General features: G+C 41.1%; 1 protein-coding gene across 2 annotated transcripts in view; it reads right to left on the bottom strand.

The window, feature by feature from the left end:
- The window catches only part of MAP2K1 (mitogen-activated protein kinase kinase 1), a 75,866-nt gene that overhangs the window by 47,196 nt on the left and 8,470 nt on the right, over positions 1–20,200 (bottom strand). Inside the window, exon 1 of one of the 2 annotated variants that reach the window (XM_065941947.1) lies at positions 16,798–16,826. The exons of the other annotated variant lie outside the window; for it this stretch is intronic. Coding sequence (XP_065798019.1) covers positions 16,798–16,811 — 14 coding nt within the window. The 5' untranslated portion in view covers positions 16,812–16,826. Of the gene's footprint in view, positions 1–16,797; positions 16,827–20,200 lie in introns of those variants that run through there. 2 annotated transcript variants of the gene reach the window in all.

Raw genomic sequence — 20,200 nt, 5'->3', positions numbered from 1 at the left:
CTCTAGCAATCTCAGGGAAGCATGATCTCAGGACCAGGGCTAGAAGGCCATACACGTGCTCATGGAGGCATTCAACTTCCTAAACTACTAGTCAGGCTCTCCACTGAAGAGCAACTGGCCTGGCAGAGTCAAAACCTAGCTGGCAGAAGTAACATCACAGACCAGAGAGAATGAAATTTAATGAAAACCCAAACAGTGTTTGCTTCTGTCTTCTGAAAGAAGGTGAAGGGTAGGGAAATAAGTGTGCTTGTAACAAATTCCCTCAGAGTGGAGGATACCTGAGGACTGGAAGGCTGGCCCGTAGCTGAGAAGGGCCCACTCCTGAGCTCTGGCATAGGCGGAAGCAGGCCCAAGCAGCACACAGGGGTGGAGCTGGAGAGATAGAATGTATTGCAGAATAAAATGGGAGAGACTTCTATGGGGAGCGGCTGTGAGGCAGCAAAAGAGGAAGAAAAGGATGCACCATGGCAGAGCGGCAAAGGTCATTCAAACCTAAGACCACCATAGTTTATGCTGTCTTTATCGCTACAATACATTCTCCCCACCCCAGACCTTCAGTCTGCTCTGCCATGCACACACACAGCCTTGTGTATATTTTGTTCTTACTGCTGTTTGATGGAAACCAAGGAAAGAAGGCCAAATTCCAAGTCGGTTCAACACAGAGCAAAAAGAAGAGAAAAACCACAGAGAGGGAAACATGGTCCCAAGGAAACAGAAGTGACCACAAGAATCTCCAGGACTGCCCCGATCTAGGGGAGGGCCGTGTGTAAGGAGTGGGAGTAGATATCTAGGGTACAGCTGCGCTGTCTGCAGCTGTGAAAACGCAACGCAGATTCATTATGGAGCATCCACGGTGTGACAGGCACTATTTGTGCTAGAGGTTAGGGAGGTACAGACGTGGGAGACAATGTCCTGCCCTCACCAGGCTCTGAGTGCGTGTGTGTGTGTGCGTGTGTGTAGACAGAGATGACAGAGAGAGGGATATCACAGTGCAAGCCAAACACTGGGAAGGGCACTAACAAGTCCAGCAACGACTGCAGGGTACGGGAAACCAAAATGCTGAAAGTGAGGTGGGCACGGGGAGGCCTGGGAACAGGAAAAAGACAACTCCATCTAAGATGGGGAAGGGAAAGTGAAGGTCAGAAAGTGTAACGCCCATTGAAGACAGAACTGAAGGATATCAGTTTCTGCAGCAGAGGGAAAAGCACTCCATCCAGGCTCGGGCATCAGCATGAACAAAAGAGGGCTGAAAGTTACAAGCCGTTCCAAGTGATCAGAGAGCAGATGCACCCAGGAGAGAGCCCAGAGGAGGCTGGAAGCTGAGCTGGGGCAAGATTGTGAAGGACACAGTATTTCACACTAAGGGACTAGGTTTGGGAGGAAATGGGGATATCTGGTCAAAGACTACAGACTTGTGGTTAGAAGATGAACAGAATAAAATAATATTAAAAAAAAAAAAAAAAAAAGATGAACAGGTTCTGCATATCTAATGCACAGTGCAGTGATTCTAGTCAGCAATACTATATTATATATTTCAAAGTTGCTAAGAGACTAGATCTTATATGTTCTCACCACACATACACACAAAAAGAAATGATAATTATGTGACATGACAGAGGTGTTCACTAATGCTCTGGTGGTAATCATGCCGCAATACATAACATATCAAATCAGTACAATGTATACCTTAAACTTGTTATAGGCCAATTATATCTCAATAAAAAATAAAAACTCTTAAGTCAAAAAATTTTTAAAAAGTGGCCCTAGCACACCAGCCTCAAATGCCTCAGGACGTTGTTTATGGTTTAGCAATAAACAGCAGCCTGGCATCTTAGTGTCTAAAAATGCCATCGGAATACCTGTTTTACTATTTAAACATTTAAAATACATTCAAGATATCACAATTTGACCAGAATGCAATTTAAGTATGTACTCTTGGGGTCAAATCACAAAAAATGCACTTATGCAAAGCAGACATTTAGAGAAAGAATTCTAGTTTGACGAAACGATCGACAAGGGGTTAATATATAAAATATACAAACATCTCATACGACTCAACATCAAAAAAACAAAACAACCCAATCAAAAGACGGGCAAAAGATCTAAACAGACATTTACTGAAAGAAGACAAAGAAATGGCTAAAAGGCACATGAAGGGATGCTCTATATCGCTAATAGTTGAAGAAATGCAGATCAAAACCACAATGAGACATCACCTCACCCTGGTCAGAATAGCTATGAACAAAAGTCTATAAATAATAAATGCTGGAGAGGCTGTGGAGAAAAGGGAACCCTACTATACCACTGGTGGGAACAGAAACTGGTGCAGCCACTATGGAAAACAGTATGGAGATTCCTTAAAAACAAAAAATAAAGCTACCATATGATCCAGTAATTCCACTTCTGGGTATACATCTGGAAAAATTAAACTCTAATTTGAAAAGATACACCCTCTCCAATGTTCATTGGCTATTCATAATAGCCAAGACAAGGAAGCAACCCAAGTGCCCATCAACAGGCGACTGGCTTAAGAACATGTGGTACATGTACATAGTGGAATATTACTCAACCATAAAACAGAATGAAACATTGCCATGTGCAGCAATACGGATGGTCCTAGAGAATATAATTCTTAGTGAAACAAATCAGACCAGAGAAAGACAAATATTATATGATATTACTTATAGGTGAAATCTAAAAAATTATACAAATGAATCTATATTCAAAACAGAAACTGATTCACAGATATAGAGCAAGGGGGACAAATTAGGAGAGATGAACAGAAATACATAAAATAGAAAAGCAACAGGGTTTATTATACACAGCACAGGAAATTATACCCAGTATCTTGTAAAAACTTATAATGGAATATAATTGTCAAAAAAACAAATCACTGCACTGTATACTTGAAACTAACACAATATTGTAAGTCAACTATACATCATCCTAAAAGAAATTTAGTTCACAATCATAACAGAAATAGAGTCAAGAACCGCACAACTCAGAAGATACTGGTTTCCTTGAGAGTATGTAGAAACCTGAAGTCTAAAAACAGCTGAGTTCAACTTTCCAACTCCTTGGAAGCCCACTGGGGAATTCTCTTTTAGATAATTAACCCTCGTTATCTGTTCCAATGACTGGCTCAAAGCCTTTGATAGTACAGTCAAATCGAGTCCATCATGCATACCAGCTCATTTTAAGGAGAGAAACGTTTCTCTCCTGTCAAACCATAGTCCTGGAGCCAATTCCTAAACCCAACACTGATTCGCATTATTGCTATCTATGCAATACATTAATAAATGATAGTTGCTTTTCCAGCTATGCTTGAAGCTCACCAAATTCAGTTTGGCTATCTCATTTCATAAATGCATTACTGAATCCCTGAGGGCTTTTTTATTTGCAGAATTGCACCCTCTGTCAATAATTTACCTCCAATGTAACCATAGTCTCAACAAAAGACCAAGATTGTAGAAATAACCCTGAACTTGAAATCAAGAGGTCTAGAGCCTCCATCAACTCTGCTGGTAACTGATCATCTAACCTTGAACAAGCTCTCTCACATGCATTAAATGGAAGCATACTCTTGTCCTGTGTTACAAAAGACTGTTATGAACACAGTGAGAATGTGCTCTGAAACAAAACAGCTAGCCACATTAACGAGATGCTTTTCTAAAATAAACAAGAATACCTTTCCTCTAACTTATTCTTGGTTACAAAAAGAGTATGATTGTGGATGACACCTCATATTAATTGTGAATCCTCAAAGAGCATTAAAGAATACATGAATGACCAAGAATAGAAAACAGAATCTACTAAGACAGTACTCCACTGCACATTCAGTCAGTTCAGTCGCTAGTCGTGTCTGACTCTTTGCAACCCCATGGACTGCAGCATGCCAGGCCTCCCTGTCCTTCACCATCTCCGGGAGCTTGCTCAAACTCATGTCCATCAAGACAGTGATGCCATCCAACCATCTCATTCTCTGTTGTCCCCTTTTCCTCCCACCTTCAATCTTTCCCAGCATCAGGGTCTTTTCCAATGAGTCCGTTCTTCGCATCAAGTGGCCCAAGTATTGGAGTTTCAGCTTCAGCATCAGTCCTTCCAGTGAACACCCAGGACTGATCTCCTTTAGGATGGACTGGTTGGATCTCCTTGCAGTCCAAGGGGCTCTCAAGAGTCTTCTCCAACACCACAGTTCAAAAGTATCAATTCTTCGGCAATCAGCTTTCTTTATAGTCCAACTCTCACATCCATACATGACTACTGGAAAAACCAAAGCTTTGACTAGACAGACCTTTGTTGGCAAAGTAATGTCTCTGCTTTTTAATATGCTGTCTAGCTTTGTCATAGCTTGTCTTCCAAAGAGCAAACATCTTTCAATTTCATGGCTGCAGTCACCATCTGCAGTGATTCCAGAGCCCAAGAAAATAAAGTCTGTCACTATTTCCATTGCTTCCCCATCTATTTGCCATGAAGTGATGGGACCAGATGCCATGATCTTAGTTTTTTGAACACTGAGTTTTAAGCCAGCTTTTTTACTCTCCTCTTTCACTTTCATCAAAAGGCTCTTCAGTTCCTCTTCACTTTCTGCCATTAGGGTGGTGTCATCTGCATATCTGAGGTTACTGATATTTCTCCCAACAATCTTGATTCCAGCTTGTGCTTCATTCAGCCTGGAGTTTCACATGATGTACTCTGCATATAAGTTAAATAAGCAGGGTGACAATATACAGCCTTGATGTACTGCTTTCCCAACTTGGAATCAGTCTGTTGTTCCATGTCCTGTTCTAACTGTTGACCTGCATACAGATTTCTCAGGAGGCAGGTCAGGTGGTCTGGTATTCCCATCTCTTGAAGAATTTTCCACAGTTTGTCGTGATCCACACAGTGAAAGGCTATGGCATAGTCAATAAAGCAGATGTTTTTCTGGAACTCTCTTGCTTTTTCAATTATCCAATGGATATTTCATCTCTGGTTCCTCTGCCTTTTCTAAATCCAGCTTGAACATCTGGAAGTTCTTGGTTCACATACTATTGAAGCCTCGCTTGGAGAATTTTGAGAATGAATGACCAAGATTAAAAACAAAATCTAAAAAAAAGAAAAAAAAACCAAAAAAAAAACAAAATCTACTAAGACAGTACTCCACTGCATATTAAACTTGGTTATTAGATGCAGAGAAAAACAAGATAGCAAAACCAGCCTTACAAAGCATTCTTTGGACCTTGGTTGCTTTGGGTTAAAATTCTGCAGTTTCTGCCTGGCGTACAAAAGAGAAGCATGCTCTTACTGCAGCAGATAAAAAAGATTTGCCCACCAGGCTCTTCCTCTACACTTCTCCCCACCCACTTCCTTTTCTTCCAAAGGAGAAAGGCTCTCATTTACTCACTGGTTTGCCACATCCTGCCTCAGAAGCTACTTCCTAGGAGCTGCCTGGGCTATTCTAAGAGGAGTTTTAACTCCTAAGGCCCTCAGGCCCTAAGATAATTTATGGCATCACTGCCCACCATCTATCATTTACAGTCTAGTAACTAGACTCTACTTGATCAGATAATTAATATTCCCAACTTTGCTTCATACTGGTTTGGGACTAAGCACTTTACCTACCACAGAGTCAGGCAGGGGCCATATCTCTTGGCCCTGTCTGGGGGCTCCAACTAGCCCGGCTTTGCTTAATATAAAAAAGAACAAAGAATAGAAATGATTCAAGCATAAGTATCAAGATACTCAATGCACATAACAGTGCATTTGATATCAGAGAAAACCCATTGGAGCCAACCTCCTGTCCCACATGACTTTGGTAAGCTAACACTGACATTCATGCATGCATTTCATGTTTAGAGACTGCCTACTATACATCAGGCCTGGGCTAAAGATGGGGCATCAACACTGAAGTCCTGATCTCCAGAAGTTCACAGGGCAGGTGGTGAAACACAACATATGCATGTGAAGATCACCACACACACCCCCGAGAGATCTGTCTCCTGAGTAGTTCATGGACAGTTCCACTGGAGCTTTTCCAAGGGAGACCATGCAAAGGTTCATGGTCAAGATAATTTCTGACATCAAATTTCCAGGAGAGGAAGGCTCCCAAACACTGGTAACAATCTTGGATGAGAGAGGTTAAGTAATGAGCCCAATTGACACAGGGGTGCAGGAGTGGGGCCAGGACTGCAAACTCAGCTGTCTGCCTCTGCACATCACTCCTATACCACCACACAAGAGCAACCACTAGGAGTCAGAATAGAGTTTGTATCTGTGGCAGCAGCTAGTCATGGTGTTCAAAGAGGAGCAGGCATCATTAGCTCCTTTTTTTCCCTTAATTAAAGAGAGTCGAGCTCTTCTTAGTAAAGAAAGAAAAGAAAAATATAGACACATTTTTAAATTAAGAAATGAATAAACACTGACCATCTACTATACGTGAAACCTATGTAGTAAACTATCATCTGCTGTTACAGTGGGACTCCCTGCTATATATAAAACCCAGTGCAGGTTTTGACTGGCCAGGCATGTCTGTCCCTCCCAACAATTCCCACTCAGACAAGGAACAGGCCCACCGCTAACAAGGGAGGACCAGAGACCTGCTGACAACACACTGACTGCTGAGCTCCCAAGCATCCTCAAGTCCCCTCGCAGGAGAGTGGAGGACATGGAAGCCTCCACCACAAACAAAAGGCATCATTTTTTTTTCACACGCCAGACTTGCACCTACTGTTACATTTTACTAGTCTTCAGCAGTCTAAACACCTGACTTGGATTCTGTATCGGGGTCTGCCATATTTGAAACATCAAAGTTGGATGACTTCTAGAGCCAAAGAGCCAAATTAACAGAAGTTTTTTCTCTCCCTCCACATATACTTCCCTCTTTTTCTTTTTCCCCAGAAAGCTGAATCCTATTAGTCAAAACCACACAGGATTACCCTTAGACTGCAACTAACAAAAGAAATCTGTCAAGACTTCAGTGGCCGTTACCAAAGAAATGTCAAGAGCAACGGTGAGGATTCACAGGGGATGAACTCACCCTGCGCTGGGGGCTTTAACAATGAGCAACTTGTCATTTTTCCTCATTTTAAACTGAACATATAGACTCTGACCGACTTGTAAGACAGATCGAAGGGCAGGCATCGGGACAGGGCAGAACCCAACCCTGCTCTAAAGAGCAGTCAGAGGCCTCCGATCTCATTTCAGGTCTTCAGCAGCTGTACCACACCAAGTAAGCTTCCTAGCCTCTCTGGACCTCAGTCTCTTCACGATACAACCAGGAGACTGAACCCTCAAAATCTTCTCCACATATAACATACAAGGACAGACAGGTGGCTGTGCTTGGAGGAGAAGGAATGAGAGGTGCTGGTGGTGAAAGGGATGATTAATATAACATGACGCTATCTTGGGTGCAGAAATAGCCTGGTTTAGTGCTGCATTCACCTTATCAGCCTAGATTTATTAGGGGGGCAGGAGGGCTGGTGGGTGGGAATCACAGCCACCTACAGTGAAACTAAACCCTTTTCCAAAATGAATTCTGCTGAAGTGTGATTTATCCAGAATGCTAGGGAACTTACCAGCAGTATGAAACCATGTTACCGAAATTATATTACTGCACAAACTTAACTTTTCCCCAAATGCGATCTGCAGAGAGGATGCAGAGCTGACAATCCAATGTCTGTGGCCATCTGTCCTATCCCAGTCCCTGGAGAGGCGTGGGGGGAGAGTGTGAACAGCCACAGGTGCCACCAATGTCACATATCCATCAAAGAGCCCAGCATTTGCTGGGGACAAGCGTTCAGTTCAGCATGCAAAAGAGGCTTGCCAATCCATCCGGCCCCAAACATTCCCTGAGCCTTCCTCTGTGCCAGGCATGGGACTCAGGGAACACCACAGAATGTCACTGCGAGTTCTTCACTGGGCTTTGTACTGACTAAAAAGGCACTTAGCTGCCTGCGAGACGCACACATGGCCCTTAACCAGGACCAGTTTCCTCACCGGCCTGGTAGAGAACACACACTGCACCTGCCTCGTGTGGCTGAATGAAGAAATAAATAGATGGAAAAACAATAAGGAGCACACAGAGCCTCGCAGAACAAATGCTATGATTACCACCAACACTGTGACCCTCTTGCACCAAGATATTATAAACTGAAAAGAGCCAATCACGAATTTGAGTCAAAGTCAGACTTCACAAGGATTAGCCAAGTCTCGATCCTGGGAAAGGAGTGTCTTCTGCCCTCTGTTATCTCAAAGCTTAAGTCATTCAACAGAACTGTACCAAACCAGACACTAGGAAACAGGATGTGCACTGGAAATAATGATGAATAAGACCCAATCCCAGACTTCCTCAAGTCCAGTCCAACTGGACAGAGTTACCCAAACAACTGACATGTGATGGGATATGTAGCGCGTGCTCTGGACAATGACCACTACCTGGAGTGGGTGGAAGACAAGTCTGTGATGGATTTACAGAAGAGTTGACCTATAAATTGAGCAAAATTAGGATGTCAAGCCTTCCTCAGTGATCAAGGCAAAGAAATAGAGGAAACAATAGAATGGGAAAGACTAGAGATCTCTTCAAGAAAATTAGAGATACCAAGGGAATATTTCATGCAAAGATGGGCTCGATAAAGGACAGAAACGGTATGGACCTAACAGAAGCAGAAGGTATTAAAAAGAGGTGGCAAGAATACACAGAAGAACTATACAAAAAAGATCTTCATGACTCAGATAAACACGATGGTATGATCACTTACCTAAAGCCAGACATCCTAGAGTGCAAAGTCAAGTGGGCCCTAGGAAGCATCACTATGAACAAAGCTTGTAGAAGTGATGGAATTCCAGTTGAGCTATTTCAAATCCTAAAAGGTGATGCTGTGAAAGTGCTGCACTCAGTATGTCAGCAAATTTGGAAAACTCAGCAGTGGCCACAGGACTGGAAAAGGTCAGTTTTCATTCCAGTCCCAAAGAATGTTCAAACTACTGCACAATTGCACTCATCTCACATGCTGGTAAAGTAATGCTCAAAATTCTCCAAGCCAGGCTTCAACTGTACGTGAGCCGAGAACTGCCAGATGTTCAAGCTGGATTTAGAAAAGGCAGAGGAACCAGTGATCAAATTGCCAACATCCATTGGATCATAGAAAACACAAGAGAATTCCAAAATAACATCTACTTCTGCTTCACTGGCTACACTAAGTCTTTGACTGTGTGGATCACAACAAACTGTGGAAAATTCTTCACGAGATGGGAATACCAGACCACCTGACCTGTCTCCTGAGAAATCTGTATGCAGGTCAAGAAGCAACAGTTAGAACTAGACATGGAACAACAGACTGGTTCCAAATTGGAAAGGAGTATGTCAAGGCTGTATATTGTCACTCTGCTTATTTAACTTATATGCAGGGTACATCATGCGAAATGCCAGGCTGAATGAAGCACAAGCTGGAATCAAGATTGTTGGGAGAAATATCAATAGCCTCAAATATGCAGATGACACCACCCTTATGGCAGACAGCGAAGAGGAACTAAAGAGCTTTTTGATGAAAGTGAAAGAGGAGAGTAAAAAAGCTGGCTTAAAACTCAATGTTCAAAAAACTAAGATCATGGCATCTGGTCCCATCACTTCATGGCAGATAGATAGGGAAATAATGGAAATAGTGACAGACTTTATTTTCTTGGGCTCCAAAATCACTGCAGATGGTGATTGCAGCCACAAAATTAAAAGACACTTGCTCCTTGGAAGACAAGCTATGACAAACCTAGACAGCATATTGAAAAGCAGAGACATTACTTTGCCAACAGAGGTCCATACAGTCAAAGCTATGGTTTTTTTCCAATAGTCATGTGTGGATGTGAGAGTTGGACCATAAAGAAGGCTGAGTGCTGAAGAATTGATGCTCTCGATCTGTGATGTTGGAGAGGACTCTCGAGAGTCCCTTGGACTGCAAGATCAAACCAGTCAATCCTAAAGGAAATCAATCCTGAATATTCATTGGAAGGACTGATGCTGAAACTCCAATCCTTTGGCCACCTGGATGCTAAGAGCTCACTCATTAGAAAAGACCCTGATGCTGGGAGAGATTTAAAGCAAGAGAAGGGGACAACAGAGGATAAGTAGGTTGGATGACATCACTGACTTCACGGACATCAGTTTAAGCAGGCTCTGGGAGATGGTGAAGGACAGGGTGGCCTGGAATGCTGCATTCCATGGGGTTCACGAAGAGTCAGACATGACCGAGCGACTTAACGACAACAAGGATTTCAACATATACTGAAGGTGGAGAAAGGAATCCCAAAAGAAGACATAGTGTGAGGCTAGGGCCCATTGAAGAAGACCTCTGAAAGACCTCTAGAAGAAACATGAAGGATAAACTGAACCCAAGACCTACCTGGAACTGACCCTTAGCATCTGGTTTGAGCCACAGGAAGAAAGGGAAGCCACACCTTCCCTGGATGAGTGACTACCCCTCCCTATTCCTACACACACACACACACACACCCTCCCCAGGAAATCCTCTTTAAACTCTTGGAGACGAAAGCTGAGCTTCCTGGGTGGTGCCTGCCAGGCAGATGGCCGCCTCGAGACGCTGGGAGGAGTCTATATTAGGATGTACTGTGGCAGTTGTTTCCCAGGCACCTTTTGCAGCCTCCTGTTTCACTGAAAATAATTCTTTCCTTCCTGCACATCCCCAGATATTACAAGTATGCCCGGTGTTGTCTCTATTCTAAGTCTGTGTGGATAAAGAACAGCTGAAGAGTTTCATCACTGGAAGTTCTTTGGGAGGTGAGAATTTTCTCTCCTTCTCACCTGATAGAAAATAAGGCACCCTCGGACAGGAATCTAGTCCTGGTCCTTCTCATGAGTCCAGTTAATCATCAAAAAGCAGTTTACACACACCAAGTATCTATGAATCCTTTCTGCTGGGTAGGGATTACTGTGCCCATTTTACAGATGCAGAGACAGACTCAAGGACATGAAAAAACTTGCACAAGATCACTGAAAATAGAGATGGAGTCAAGAGTCAAACTCAAGTGTGCTGGTTCCAAGGCCTCTCCCCTGAGCCTCACCGTCTCCAGGCTATGTTCACTCAGAACTCACACTCGCAATTCAAGGCAGAACCTGCTGTGACAAGGTCAGCGTTTATTAAGGTTTTCTTCTAGTCCTAGATTCTTTACCTACCCCAAAACTAGGACTGCAACAAAGATCTCCAAGATTCCTTTCAACGATAAAATTTAACCTACTTATGATCTACTTAGAACTTGAAAATGAGCCCAGGGTGACCTATATGGTCATGTGGAGCTCATTACCTAATCCCTGGAAGGTAAGAAGGCATTACAACCAACCCCACCTTTCAGGAAAGCAGGCACAGAATGGTCATGGGGCGAGTTAATAGTTGTAGAAAAGGCATTCAGATCTCACACTTTTGCTCTACACAAGGTTATTATTCAAAAGTACTGCAGCCTGAAAATTCTGAAGACTTTCAAAATCCTCCAAAAAAGGGGTGAGCCTCTAGATTCAAATGAAACACCTGGGGTGGGGGAGCAGAAACATTTGTTCAAAAATCTGATCAGGAAGCTGGGTTCTTCACTGCAGTAACACCAAAGACAAGTACCACTCAGAGGTGAATGTCTTCCTCAGACCACCCTGCTTTTGGGTCTGTTGACTCTGAAACTTTTATAATCCCATCCCCAACTTTCTAGAAATTAGACCCTACTCTAAATAACAATACAGTTAAGACCTCTGGATGCTCTGCCTCCCCCACCCACCCATCCCCTGATCTCAGACAGAAAGACCAGATGTCAGAGCCCCCCAAGATTCCATCCTACTGTCTCCACCATCTTTCAGGGCCTCGCCGCCCCGCCCTTGCGCTCCCAGGGAAGACAGGCACTCTCCTGGACACTGTGCTATTAGTCAACTTGGTTTTCTCTGCTGTCTTTTTATTTTATTTACTTTTGGCTCTGCTGGGTCTTTGCTGCACGGGCTTTCCTCTAGCTGTGGTGAGCAGGGGCTGCTCTTCACTGTCCTTTGTGGGTTCTGCACTGCGGGGGCTCCTCTCGCTGGGGAGCGCGGGCTTCAGCAGCTGTGGCACGAAGGCTCGGCCGCCGTGGTTCCCAGGCTCTGGAGCACAGGCTCAATACCGTGGTGCACAGGCTTAGCTGTTCCACAGCTGTGGGAACTTCCCCGACCAGGGATCGAACTGGTATCTCCTGCATCGGCAGGCAGATTCTTTACCACTGAGTCACCACAGAAGCTCCTCAAATTTGCTTTTGACCTCTCTGAGGATACTCATTTATGTGATTTTAACATTTCCTTTGGAAAAAGTCCCAAACTTTAATTTCTCTGTTTCTGAAAGACAATTTTCTAAGCTATGAGTCTGTGAGACTGAAATCAAATATCACATTTAAGCTTCCTAAAAATACTACCCCAGTACAATGCCTTGGTTTTTCGCACAGGTTCATCCCCCAAGCACACACATACATTTTAGACTGTCACTTAAACACTGGAGTATATAATTTAAACGTCTTTAATAGCATCTACTAAAAGAACATTTCCATGTGATTCTTCCCTTTATTTCAAAGCTATGATCCAAGCTGAAACTTTTATTGAATTTAGGACTAAATAGGTATATATATATATATATCTATATATATATGGATGGCAAATACTGACAATAAAAACCAGAAAATTTAAAACACATTCAACTTGGCCATAACACTGGCATCTTTTCCAATTTTCAGCAAACCTTCTTTTTGTCCACCTGATACATATTAGGTATGTACTAAATATCAGTTAAATGAATGTTAATACATCTTAATCTTCTAAACACACAAGTCAGAAATCTATTGTTGTAATTCTGGGCATAATCTAAATCTATTTGACCCTAACACAAATGCCATTGGAATAAACAGCAAATAACAAGCAGCTGCTGGCATTCAAAGTATATACCTCTGTCATTTGAACTGTTTTGAAGTTGGCCTTATTTGGAAGACAAATGGTTGGCAGCTGCAAGTTCAATTACGAAGTGCTTAGTAGGAAAGCAGAGAAAGAACCAGAAGGAATCAAAGTGCTATTTCATACATTTAGCATGGAATTCCTTTCCAACAAACATCTTTCATTTCCCTGAGGGAAATTAATCACAAAATGTTCTTTGAACTCGTGAAAACTCAGGACTGTACTTTGGGAGGAAGAATCTAGTTTGAAGGCCAGGCAAAGCTGAGAGAGTAGGAGTCACTGCTTTTGCACATCTCTATTCTGCTAATTTTTTTTTTAAGGAAGAGGGTGGAACATAGGAAAAGCTACCAGGCAACCAGCCCAAAGACCTGGAGACACTGAATAAGTTAGTTCCTTCGTCCTTCATTTTCTCCTTTCCAGGAGAAAGGGGCAAAAATAAATAAGAGTTAAATTGGATAACCTCTAGCTACTAACAGATTTTCTGCAACAATGAAAATGTAATCTGTGCTGTCCCGTACAGTAACCACTAGCCACATGTGGCCACTGAGTCCTCCATGTGGCTAGTGTAAATTAGGAACCAATTCTTTAATTTTAATTCATTAAAATTTAAATAGTTACACATGGCTAGTGGCTACAGTTCTGGCAAGAGTAGTTCGAAGATGACCTCTAGTATTTTATGCGATCTTTGGAGGGCTATGTGGGAAGAACTTGAGTGTTAGAGCAAGACAGGCCTGGGTTCCAAACTTAGCTCCACCATTTACTAGTTAGGCAAATATGCAAATTCCTGAACTTCATTTTCCTCATCTGTATAACAGAATATTATGACCTTTCTTGCAGAATTTCAGTGCAAGTTTAAGATAATGGATGAAACAGATCAGGAAGTTCCTCAATCAGTGGTAGTTATTTTTTCAGTTATGATGTCTTTCAGGGATAAAGTTTTATGTCTTTTGCCTTTATCCTATCTTTTGCATTTCTTGATCTAGGACCCATACTTGATTACTCCATACCTGGGTCCTACAGATGCAGCTCCTGCTCTTCAAGAAAACCACTTACTCAGGAATTGTTACAGATCCTCAGTAAGGGGTGAGCCTCCAATAACCCAAGTCTTCTGTGTCTCCGGAACCGCTGATTTCCGCTTCCCCTGTGTCCCCTCCACCTCGCACGCCACCTCACATTTCAGGAATTCACAAACCCTTCCCCCAGTTGCCTATCAAGCTGAAGCTTTGTTCAGAGCAGCCAAAACACCTGTCGGTGGTTTTCTGGTACTTTCCTCGCTAACTCTCCCCTTGACTTCCCCTAATAAATATTTTATAACTTCTTTTTTATTTGTAAATGCTTCAGGACTGCCTTTTTACAAGCTTCACTTATGGCTAACCCTGCACTAATTTAGTAACCAAAATAAAATAAGACAAAAAAAAGACTATGTTTTAGAAGCGTTCCAGTAAAATAATATAAGTGTTGCACTCTCTATCTAAACTAATATAATGTATTATGAGCCTGGTCCAGCGTTCTGCTGGTCCTTCTTTTGGTGAATAGAACTTGTCTGTGGTTCCAATGTCCAAGTTTTACCAGTGGACACAAATGGATGCCTACGATAAGCAGGATATATTTTCTACTGCTAATAATTACTGGAATGTTAAACTACCCTCTTCTTGCTTTTCTAGCATTCCACAGACTCAGAGAGAGGGAAAGAGACAGAGAAGCTAAAATACAGACTAGCATTTTGGTAGGATTTCCATCTGGATTTGAGTAAGCCATTCGACAAAAGGTTTATAGTTAGCTTAGAAATCCTGCTAACTTCTGAGGCCTCCCCAACAAGGACATCCTTGAAGGATTATTTACTGAAAGAATATATGAAATCAAATAGGGCAAACAATTTCAACTCGGAACTCTCAAATGTGGTGAGGGTCTAATCTAATTAAAAAATAATAATAATAACCTGGAAATTTAAGTTCTAACTCAAAAAAAGAAACATAACGAACCTGGATCCAGTCAACATGTAAGTACAACAATGTAACTGATTAGTCATATCTTCTCCTTACAACTCCCCAAATTTCAAGATTTAACCAGAATCTGGAACCTATGCAGATCATTCACTCAACTCAGTTGTTCTACTTTGTCTGAAAAGTAAATGTGCTTAAGAGCATCTGAAATTCTGGACCTTTCTCGGGTAACAGTTTGAACTCAAAATAGGTCAATTCTAGAAAGGCATTCATTTCACAGGGACTTCTGTCTGTGGTTATTCTGAAAACCACTGCTTTAAAAACTGACATTATGAAGCTTAAAAATAGGTCCTCCTACTAAGGATCCTGGACAAAAATAAAATATCCTTTCCTCCCTCCATTTCCTCATTCCCTTTTTCCTCAAACGCCTTAGGTGAGTGGTGATATAGAGAGATACCCTTTTCCAGAGTTTCAGATTGTTACCTGAAAAGAGGTTTATAAAAATTTTTAAGAAGACTGGGTAAAATTACCAAAATTCAGTTTTGGGTAAACTTAGAAATTTTTCAGACCAAGTAAGCGTACCAAATGAAAATGTCTGAGTTGGGATAAAATTTCAGGTACCTTCTTTAACGCCAGCTGTGTGAACTCCCAGCAAGTTCCTTCCCCTCTCTCGGGTCTGATTTCCTTATACTGCAAGAGGAGGCACAGGGCTAGAAGATCTGTAAGGACCCTGCCAGCCCTAACAAGCGCTGCTTCTATAAAGCTGGACAGCTGCTTCCTATTTTCACAACTCTTTGGAAAGAGCAGAAAAGCCCCTAGCCCCGAAGGTTCCTGGGAAGCCTCATTAGTTTCAAATGTTCCCCTGGGACACAAGAACTGCTATTGAGAGCAAAGCAAGTTGAGATGGCTATAAAATAGAAATGGTGTTGAGAGGGAAAAATTAAGTTACATTTTGCAGATGACACTAATAAATCTAGAACACTGATATTCAATCAAAAGTTACTAGATATAATAAAAGAATTTAACAAAGTTTCAGGATATAAACAATTCAAACAAATCACAATCAAGATGGAATACACAAATTAAAAAATGTTCTATCACAACAGCATCAAAATGTTAGGTATTTGAAATATTAACTCAGGACACAAGAGAATTATTCAAAAGAAACTATAACACCATAATAGAAAAAAAGGGGGAGACATTAATAAATGGAAATATACACCATGACAATTTTTAAAGTTTTCTTTAACCCTACCCAATTTAAGAAAGAAAAAAAAAGACTCAAAAGTATGTAAGAGTTAAAAAGAAATTTCAGAAATAGATTTAAAAAATACCATAACGACCACATAAAATAAACTTGAAAATACAAGAGATAAAAATCCTATTTAATAAACTCCATGAAGATATTAGACCTCATTGTGTAGAAAAATTAGCATAGACCCATACCTCACCCCAAACACATTAATTCCAGATGGGACCATATAAGGGAGAGAAAAGGCTAGAAGAAAATGAAGCCACATACTCCTGCTAGTTATGAATACCAAAGAAAAGTAGGTTGTATGAATACCAAAGAAAAGTAGGTTGTACCATACAAAAGACATGCTTTGGAAAATGAAAGATATATGTATTTTTTCCTAAGTAATATAATACAAAAGGGAAACATCACAATGGGATGATGTAGTAGCCACATAATTTATAAAACTGAAAAAATACAAAGCACACTGACCTATTGCTTCAACAAACCAAAAGACAATAGTCTACTGGCTAATAAAGGACACAAACTAACAAAAAATAAATAAAATACAAAGCACATCAAAGCTACTTAGACGTATCTATTAAAAAATGGTCTGAGAAGAAAAAAGTTTGCATGAAACTTTTCAAAGTGTTCGGTTGGTACCACAAAACCTTCGCACCTACCTCTCCGGCTTCATCTCCTGTGACCTGCAGCTATGCATCCAGCACACTGAACTAGCTGCCTTCTCCTCTACACATCCCAGGCTTTCCCACTTATGTGAAGCTGCTCATCCTGAGCTCTCTTCCTGCCAGGCCCCCTCCCTCCCCCATTCCCATGGAAATCCTAGCCATCCTTCAAGACCCAGCTCAAGTGTCATCTCCTCTGTGAAGGCCCTCTTGATCTTCCCCACTGGATGTGAGCTCTTCCTCCTCTCAACGAGCATCGACAGTACTTTCTTTGTACCTCTTTCTCCTGGGGCGCTTTTCTTACCCTGCAGCCATCTGTTTCCTCCTCCTTGTGAACTTGCAACCTCTCCATACATGAGACTTTTTTTTTTTCATACACGAGATTTTGAGATTTTAAGATTCTTGGAGGCAAAAACAATCGTACTCACCTATCTACACCATCCAGCAGAGCAAATTACATTCAAAATGCATTCATTAAAGATTAGTTTAGACTGAAAATAATCCCATTTCAAAAGTACAGCCTGGCAAACAAAGCAAAGCAGACTGAGAAGGAGCCCTATTAATCAAAAAAAATCACCAAACTTCAAAAAAAGAAAAAAAACCCCAAATTCCTAAAGCTTGAGGAACCAGTTGAAATATACATTGTAAATTGGTTCTGTCTTTTTATGGAACATATTCAGTAATACATAACAAAATGGGCAACATGATTCATTGCCTCTAATTTGCTGTATGAATTAATTTAAAAGAACAAATTAGTTCAAAATACTCATAAGAGTATCAGTAAATAATAAAATTTTGGAAGCCATCTAAATAATCAACAAAGTGTCATTTGTGAAGCCAGGTCCTATCAAATTCTACTCTTTAGCCAAAAATAAATGACAAGCATGAGAATTATGTCTATGAGTAAAAATGGGGCAGGAAGGGAGCCCATCAACTGATCACAGTTATCTATGTATGTATATAATGGATTAACCAAAAGTTAAAAGGAAAATTTAATGTCTGCAGGTTCTTTCCTTAAAAAGGTACTGATATATTCAATTTTCTTTTAAAGTTGAACTTGAGCAAGCAAATATTCAAAAAAGAGTTGGGTTCGGGGGGGGGGGGGGGAAGAAATCACTCTATTTGATTTTTCTTCAAGCCCCAAGCAACATCATCATCTTATCTGACTCCCTTGCTGACATCAAAGCAGGATACCCCTGGGAGCTGCACCAGGAAATCAGAGGCAGGATCAGCATTTTTAGCAGTAGGCCCTGCACCAGGATTCAGAGAACACCTGCTCTTTTAAAAACAAAAATGCAATTCATTCTGGAAGGTGTTAATTTAGCAAACAGGTATGTGAGCCTTCAAACAGCTCTCGTGGGCTTTCAGACAAAAGAGACAGGACACATGACATGAAGTAAAAACATAATCAAGTGGCAGAAAGAGACTAGGATGATTTTTTCAAAACTGGCAGCTTCTAGAAGGGACTAAGAGAAACAAAATTGAGACTCTAAGCTTTCTTCTCAAGCTCACCTCATCTTCTTCCCAGTCTGTGGGTTCTCCAGGTTTTCTCAATATGTTGGAAAGATTTTCCATTGCTTGACCTGTGCTTCCTATGGATGTGGTAAAAACAATTACCAATTCATACCAATGGAAGCTTGCAAGGAAGAGTTTTTTTGTTGTTGTTGGTTAGTTTGTTTAAACGTTATTTTGGTTTTGTCCAATTTACTGATAATGATTTACTATACTAAGAAAATGGAGTGATGTAGACCCAGGGGTCCAAAAAGGCATGGTCCCAAATAATCAAATTAATGGAGAAAAAAAAGACACAAGGAACATTTAGTGAATAAGAAAGCATATGACTTCAAAATGATACAGAATTTAATGTGATGTTTATTATACAATATAGGCCAGATGGTACAATGGTAAAGAATTCGTCTGCAATGCAGCAGATGCAGAAGACTCGGGTTTGATCCCTGGGTCAGGGAAGACCCCCTGGAGGAGGAAATAGCAACCCACTTCACTATTCTTGCCTAGAAAAAATCCCATGGACAGAGAAGCCTGGCGGGCTACAATCCATGAGGCCTAAAAGAGTAGGACATGACTGAGCGACGAAGCACACACAAACACACAGGCCAGAGTACAAAGCGGGAGAGAGAAAATGTGAGTTAATGTTAAAAAGGATGTAAGATTTAGGATGAATTTTAATCTCTGGGTACTTTTAAAAATTTTATTATTAATTTTTTCAAACATAAGAAATATGGAAAGAAGAGTCAAACTCACACACTAACCAACTAAACAACTGTGAACAATTTTGCCCCATTTGCTTTATCTACTATGAGTGCAATTTTTTTTCCTGAACGATTTCAACGTTTCACTCATCAACTATGAACAAGTCTCCTACATAATCATACCACTATTACACCTAAAAAATTAACCATAATTCTATTTAAACTCCCCTAGTTGTTCCAAGAAATCATTTTTACAGCTATTACATTTTTTGATTCAGTACCCAACCAAGGTTCATGCATTACATTTGACTGGCATGTCTCCTCAGTCTCTTATTCTCAAACAGCACCTTCCCTTACTTTTCCTGCATGACATTGACTTCTTAAAGGGACTGGGTCAGTTGTCTTAGAGAATACGCCACATCCTGAGTTTGTTTGTTTCCTCTTGGTGTCATTTCACTTGTTTCTCTGTCCCTGTATTTGCTGTAAACAGGAAGTCAGATCTCAAGGCTTGATTAGATGCAGGTTTGGGTTAGACTTCGAAGAATGGGCAGCATATAAAATGTACAAATTAACATTATCAATATTTGCAATTTGGTATTAAGAAAAAAAGGTAACAGTCAACTGAGAAGGAAGAAACCAAAGCCGGCACCTCTAACAACACTTCCCATGTAGACAGCTTCCAACAATCATGAAGAACTTTTATAACGTTATTTTGGATGACGTTCACCTGCCCTCCTTCCCTCACAGGTTTGTTATATCATCATCCTTACTTTACTCATGAGGGAAACTGAGACTCGGTGAAGTTACATAACATGCAAAAAAAAATTTTTTTTTAATAAATAAATGACATGCCAAAGATCAACAATATAGAAGTAGCAAAACTAAGTCTCAAACTTGAGTCCTAGAAGAGCATAAAGTTACTCAGAAAAGGCTACATGGGAGATGAACTCTTGAAAGATGTGAGCATTCATTCATTCCAGGCCCTGCACTAGATGTAGGGGAAATATCAGTACACAATATAGTCATGGTTCCTTTCCTCATAGTTATAGGCCCTCCCCTCACCTAAGGTGTGGTGGCAAATACAAGACAAAAATAAAATCACACAGGAAATTGGAGGAGGGCATTCCAGACAAAGGAAACCATGTGAGCAAGACCAGACAGAGGTAAAAAGCAGGGGCAATGGGAGGACA

This window comes from Muntiacus reevesi, chromosome 7 (genome assembly GCF_963930625.1).
Source record: "Muntiacus reevesi chromosome 7, mMunRee1.1, whole genome shotgun sequence".
NCBI lineage: Eukaryota > Metazoa > Chordata > Mammalia > Artiodactyla > Cervidae > Muntiacus > Muntiacus reevesi.
Note: the sequence above shows the minus strand (reverse complement) of the source record. Positions and strands in the feature narration are given on the sequence as shown.